General features: G+C 34.4%; 1 protein-coding gene across 1 annotated transcript; it reads right to left on the minus strand.

Annotated features, from left to right (window-relative positions):
- Window positions 1–714: 714 nt before the first annotated feature.
- Window positions 715–5,489, minus strand: LOC103952795 (cytochrome P450 714A1). Its single transcript, XM_009364478.3, has 5 exons — window positions 5,140–5,489; window positions 2,565–2,791; window positions 2,218–2,462; window positions 1,737–2,088; window positions 715–1,523 (listed from the first exon to the last, which is right to left on the minus strand). Exons 1-5 carry the CDS (start codon window positions 5,435–5,437, stop codon window positions 1,095–1,097), a joined length of 1,551 nt encoding a protein of 516 aa, XP_009362753.1. The 5' UTR covers window positions 5,438–5,489; the 3' UTR covers window positions 715–1,094.
- Window positions 5,490–6,511: the final 1,022 nt, after the last annotated feature.

Below are 6,511 nucleotides of genomic sequence, written 5' to 3' on the forward strand. Positions count from 1 at the left end.
ACATATTCTTACATTACATCAATTTTCTAGGGTTACACCAAGGAATTTTTGTCAACAATACAAAAAAAAAAAATTTAATTAGGGTTGGATTATTCACACATTCTTTTTTATATTTTATGTACTTTTATCAATTTTTAGTTATCAAATCGAATGCATTAATGAGAATAAAAAAAATTAATAAAGAATGTTATGAGACGTGAAAAAAAATGTGTAGATAGCATTACCAAAAATTGTTGTGCATTCTTTTATGTTGTATGTGACTCCATGATTTTATAAGGAGATTGTTATTAACTCCGTGACACCTTATCATGCACTTATTTTTCTCTTATTTGGTTTATTAGAGAGAAGTTCATGATGACTTTGTTTGAGTGCATTCCTCTTATCCGAATGTAATGTACATTTTTCTTTTAGATCCATAGATCGGTCGATTATAATGACGATGTAAATTTGCGAATTTCATTCGAATGCATATTATCGCCCTATTGGAATGACGATGTAAATTCACTAAGTTATGTCTGAATTTGCTTTCTGTATTGTTTATTTGGTTATGAAACAATTACTATTGATTTCATGAGTAAATGTTGTTAACACCTTCAAGTGAGATGAAATGTGAAGAAATTTCAACTCCTAATAAATAACGAGTCAGTTTTTATTACAAGTAAATCAAAACTTGACATATGTATATAAATACTAGATAGTAATCGGGCAACGAAATTTTAAAAAGAACAATAATTTATATAAGAAAACGTTCATCTACATTCCACCATCCCACATTTTGCAAACATGACATATCTTATCGATATAATTCCGATCAACAAACACCTAGCTATCTGCTTGGGATTTGGATCCCATCCGGACCCAAATTGTGAAGATCCTAGGGATCTTCACATCTTAGTTATTCATCGTACATCGTCTGGTCAGAAATTATTTGACCTTTTTATTTAAAATTAAACACAAATACTACTTGACGAATACTGACTGCATGATGTATAGTGAACGGCTAAGATGTGGAGATCCCTAAAATCCCTACAAAATGAATCCGGAGAAGATACTCTTCCATCTGCTTGAATCATTTTGGCTTATTTTTAAATCTGTCAACAGATTTTCTGGAGAATAATATGTACACCATTTCCTGGCCCCACAATCATTTTGTAGGCAGGGGAATGCTTGTATTTTGGAGATAGAGAGAAAGAAAACTTGGAGATAACAAGTGAGAGCACAACCTTCAGTTCAACCATGGCTAAGTTTTTGCCCAAACATGTCCTAGGCCCCAACCCGAATGGTATATAAGCTTGGGGAAACTTGCATGCCTTTGAGACTCCATCAGTGAACCTCTCTGGTTTGAACTCATTTGCATCTGGTCCCCAAATTTCTGTGTCTCTGTGCAATGTTGGGATCAATGTCCATAAGCATAAGCCTTTTGGAACGGTCATGTTTCCCACTTGAGTGTCTTCGAGTGCCTCTCTCGACACAAATGCGGCTGGCGGATATAGACGCATGACTTCTTGAATAACCATGGCCATCTGCATGGTCAAACAATCTAACATGTTATGTTTTCAGGTGGACTATTGTTTCAATGTGGAGACAATACGTAGTTGTATTGTCACACTGTCAATCTGGATCGTCAACTTAGTAAGACTTTGTTTGAATGTATAGTGACAACATAGTATGGTATCAAAACATTACTCACATTGAACATAATTAAGTAACATAACGAGCAATGTAAACACCCGTACCGTTTTCAACTGAGGGAGGGAGTTTGCGTCCGGCAGGCCATCCGGGCAAGCTTGAACCAACTCCGTCCTGATTCGGGCTTGCCACTCGGGATGTAAAGCGAGAAGCATCAAACACCAAGAGGCAGCAACAGCTGTGGATTCATGGCCTGCAAAATATATGTTCTTGCAGTTGTCAACTATGAAGCGCTTGGATGAACATTTCCCTAGGGTTTGGTCATTGATGGCTCCCTCTAGTATTGTCTGCAACAAATCTTTTTGGTCACATGAGCCTTCTCTTTCTTCCACTGCCTCCCAGATCAAAGACTCAATCTCCCTCTCCAAACAGCCTATCTCGTTTGTCTTCTTCAATCCACTGCATTGTTCAACATTTATGAATTATTTTTTCGTGTAGTGACAATCTAATGTAATCTAAACTGCCAATTTGGCTACGCTCAGATCTGCAGTTTAGTGTACATTGTTAAATAATGGAAAGTTTACGTACCCCAAATTACTAAAGAGGAAGTTTTGCTTGGATATCACTTCTTGAAGACTTCTAAGTTTTTTGAAAATCTCTTTGCCCTTTACGTAAGAGCTTCCAAAACAAGCTCTTGATATAACATCTGCAGAGAAATCTCTCAAATCCTCATCCACCTGAATCTCCGCTCTCACACCGCCTTGTGCTTCAATGGAGTCCTCCCATTTTCTAAGCAATGTCTGTCCAGACTCCATCATCAGCCACACCATGCCCTGCCACATTATCTCAATGATAAGTCTTAGTTTACATATTAGTCATGGAATAAAACAATTTTTCATCTTTCGAAATTTTGATTCGAAACTGGGTTTAATTACCTTGACTTTGTCTGAGAAGAACTCGGGGGCAACAATCTTCCTTTGCTGTGACCAAACAATGCCATTGGACCTCAAAATGCCATTGCCAAGCATGGGTGCAAGTCTCTTGCTTACATAAGAAGGCTTGCCTAAATCCAAATTCATACACTGGTTCATCTCCTTCACTATCTCTGGGTTGTTCACATACAAATGTTGCCTCATTCCTGTGGAATATGTGTACACTGGACCTGCAAGCATTTCGTACTTCATGTCACTACTTTTCTTACCATCAGATAAAAGAGAGATTATAACTTGGAACATCTTTCAACGTTCGAAAGAGAAAGTACAGTAAGATAAGAGCTTCTTTGAGAATATTTATGAAGGAAACACTTTTGCTTTTAAGTGTTATTGCTGAACACACTATTATTAGAGGCACATCGGAAAATTCATTAAAAATCTGAAAATTCTTCCCATCATTCCTGACAAAACACTTTTGAATTTTGACTTTTTCTAACCAAATCATGTTAGAGCGTTTACAGTTATGTTCAAGCGTTTTTAGTCATTTGAAAAAATAGTTATGAATTGATCATGAGCATATTAATACATGATTTGGAGGATATGCCCACTTACCAAAGGAATTGAACAAGGTAATAAAGAACAGAAATGAAGCCAATTTTGATCATTCGAGTAGTTCAGATATGGCCCTCCCATGGTACAACCATTTTAATCATTACTTAATACTCGTAAACCTTCATCCAAATCTTCAAACTTTTATTAAGTAACTTTTATTTTTTGTTATATTATCAATCATGCCATGTGACATCCCACATCGCCCAGGGGCGTGATCCTTATATGTATATTCCCATCTCTATCTAGCACGAGGCTTTTTGGGAGCTCACTGGCTTCGGGTTCCATAGGAACTCCGAAGTTAAGCGAGTAGCGCGCGAGAGCACTCCCAGGATGGGTGACCCATCGGGAAGTTCTCGTGTGAGTTCCCAGAAACAAAACCGTGAGGGCGTGGTCGGGACCCAAAGCGGACAATATCGTGCTACGGTGGTGGATCGGGCCAGGGTTGTGGTGGGGACCCGGGCCGGGATGTGACATGCCACATCAACAATTTTGGTTGATAATTTTGAGAATAAGTATTTTTATAATCTAATACTACTATATAGTAGATGTGGCCCTCCAATGTTCCAATCATCCTAAATAAAACAGTAAAATTCTAGAATATTGCATTAAAATTTTAAACAAAGTGGTCACTTAAAGCTACGATCTAAAGATATTTATCTATATTTGTAAGTGAGAGGTCTTAAACTGATTCTCACCAAAGAAGAATTCGAACCAGATTATTATGGCTAGTCCATTGTGAGACTTAACTAACTCTCCCGCTTATTTGTGTAGATAATATCGTATGCAGTAAAAATATAAAAAAAAAATTATTATTTTACTTAGTTTAAAAAATTGACATCCCATATTTAATTGTATCTTAAAATAAAGAGAATATAATTTGAAAGTAACAAGATTTAATATTTCTCTATTTGTACACCTTGGATTCTATTCATTAGTTCTAGGGCCCGAGAAATTGACATGATGTTTATTTATTAGCAAAAGAAATGAAATTTGAACATAAATACAGAAGAATGAATACATTGTATAAACATTGGCTTAAGCATTTGCAGACTATGATATTTTCTTTTTACCTTCATTGTTAAGTGTGTGTTATTCACTTCGAATCCAGAAATTGATCTTTGAAAAAGCTGTACTCATTCGGCATCTTGTACTTGTTATGTATTAACAAATCTCTCTATCGCTTCTTGTCGGAAAAAAAAACACACGATATTTTTATCTATTTTAACTTATATAAGATTGAAACATGAATTGAAAAGACACATTGTTCATACTAATTGGCTAAAGGGTAAACGTAAGGTAGATCAAAATTTGAATTAAATTTACAAACTAAATGATGTATTACCAATATAAAATAAGTATCAACAACCATATTATTTTTTTAAGGGAACTAAATAGTAGCTTCTGCCATGACAGTTCATCTTTTCGAAGACAAAGAATAATCACAGACAACAATATATTCATAAAATTTGATTTAAAATTTTGATTTCTCTAATATTTCTAGAAAAAACATATCCACAACTCTAACATGGTTTAGCTTTGACATGCACTAGTCAAACATGACAGGTGTGTATGGAATCCAAGCATCTTAAAAATGGTTTGCATAGGCCAGATTCCGCCAAATCCCATTTGATTGACCGGGACCCTTGACTCCCCTCTCCAATCTCCAAAATATTCGACATATCCCAGCAAAAATCAAATTCTTATGAACTCTATTTTCTTCTAGCTTTATTATATCCATTCATTTGTTTGGATTTATTTCCCTGATAATTAAATTATCCGTTTTCATGTTTAATAAAAAAAAAAAATTACAGAAATATGTAGGAGTCATAGCCTTTTGTGTTACGTAAAAAAATTCATATATATAACATATATAGCAGGCCACAGATAAATGCTTAAAGAACAAACATTGGATCGGATGGGATTTGATGGGACTAATTATAACAAGCAGAGAAGGATTAATGAATACCGTATTGTTTTCTCCAGTGTTCGAAGTATGGGAAGAGAGTGGAGGTGTAGTCATGGGCTACAAACTCAGCAGCCAGCAGGTTTGGAGGCTTCAACTCTTGCAGTTGTTGGATTTTCTGCATCTCGGGAAGATTCCCATACAGAAAAGAAGGTGCAGGGCCTTTGATGCCTTGCAGTCGGAGCTTCCTTCTGACCCTCTCGGATTTTAGCCAAACAGTGCTGTAGAGGTGGAGGAAGAAGCCAACCAGTCCCACGACAGCCATGGAAGAAATTATTCTCAACAGAAGAGACACCTCCATCTCTCTCTCTCTCTCTCTCTCTCAGTTTCAGTTGTAGCTAGCTAGAGTGATGATATATATAGGCTATGAACCAGCAGAAATGTTCTTATCAAACGTTTGTCATTTTGAATTATTGAAGTAAATATACTTATATTTATTTTGAATATTATAAAATGTACTAATTGTCTAACAAAAAACTATTACCACAGTTGCTTAGCTCCATACAAGTAAAGATGTATTTATTTCTTTCTTAATTGTAAATCACATTATAAATATTTTATTGAAGCAAAAAAAAAAAAAAAAAAAAAAAAAAACATGTCAATTCTAGTTTGTGTGCAATGAAGAACGACTTATATATTCGACAAAAAAAGAAGAAAGAACGACTTATATATATATATAAAGAGCTTAATATTTTTCTATATAGAACTGAAGCATTTACCAATTTTGTTTAGGAGACAGACTCGTAACACTATTTTTTTATACATGTTTTTTGTGGAGTTTATTTCGTAAAGTATTTCAACCATCCGAATCCTCTATCTTTTAGGTTGTTTCTCAAATATCATGTCTACCAAAATTCACTCAAATTTAAAACTGTATTCATCTATTTTCTTTACTACAAATGAATGTCTTTTTGGTTTTCGATTTGTCTATTTTTTTATTTTTTATTTTTACAAAAGATAATCTATGAATGATATTCTAAAAGATGGATGGTTCGAATCATTAAAATACATTACGGAATGATTCTCACAAAAATATGTGTTAAAAGTTATGTAAAAAAATTGGTACCAAGGTTCCGACCCCCTTTTGTTTACTAAGCAAGTGATACGACCTTATCTATTCTAATTTGGATCCACTTTGAAAATAATTTATTTTTGAGAAATGATTTTTGAAGAATGCTAGCTACTTTCCCTATTTTCATTTTCTTATTTATTTATTTTTACTCATCACTTGACACGTGTATTCTACTGACAAATTGAACTACATAATTCATGTTTTTGAGGTAGAAAATTAGAAACTATGATTTTAATGGATTAATTATGTAATTTAATTTGTTAGTAGAATACACATACCAAGTAATCAGTAGAAAAGATACAT

This window comes from the organism of the source record quoted next, unplaced genomic scaffold (genome assembly GCF_019419815.1).
Source record: "Pyrus x bretschneideri cultivar Hongxiangsu unplaced genomic scaffold, Pyrus_bretschneideri_v1 Contig32, whole genome shotgun sequence".
Lineage (NCBI taxonomy): Eukaryota > Viridiplantae > Streptophyta > Magnoliopsida > Rosales > Rosaceae > Pyrus > Pyrus x bretschneideri.

What these genes read in the sequence shown, in the direction of transcription:
- LOC103952795 (XM_009364478.3), bottom strand. Translation starts at nt 5,437, where the DNA reads ATGGAGGTGTCTCTTCTGTTGAGAATAATTTCTTCCATGGCTGTCGTG. An exon ending in TTCCTCTTTAGTAATTTGGG is followed by an intron (nt 2,089 to 2,217) that starts GTACGTAAACTT and finishes TGAACAATGCAG; the next exon opens with TGGATTGAAGAAGACAAACG. An exon ending in CCCTCCCTCAGTTGAAAACG is followed by an intron (nt 1,524 to 1,736) that starts GTACGGGTGTTT and finishes TTGACCATGCAG; the next exon opens with ATGGCCATGGTTATTCAAGA.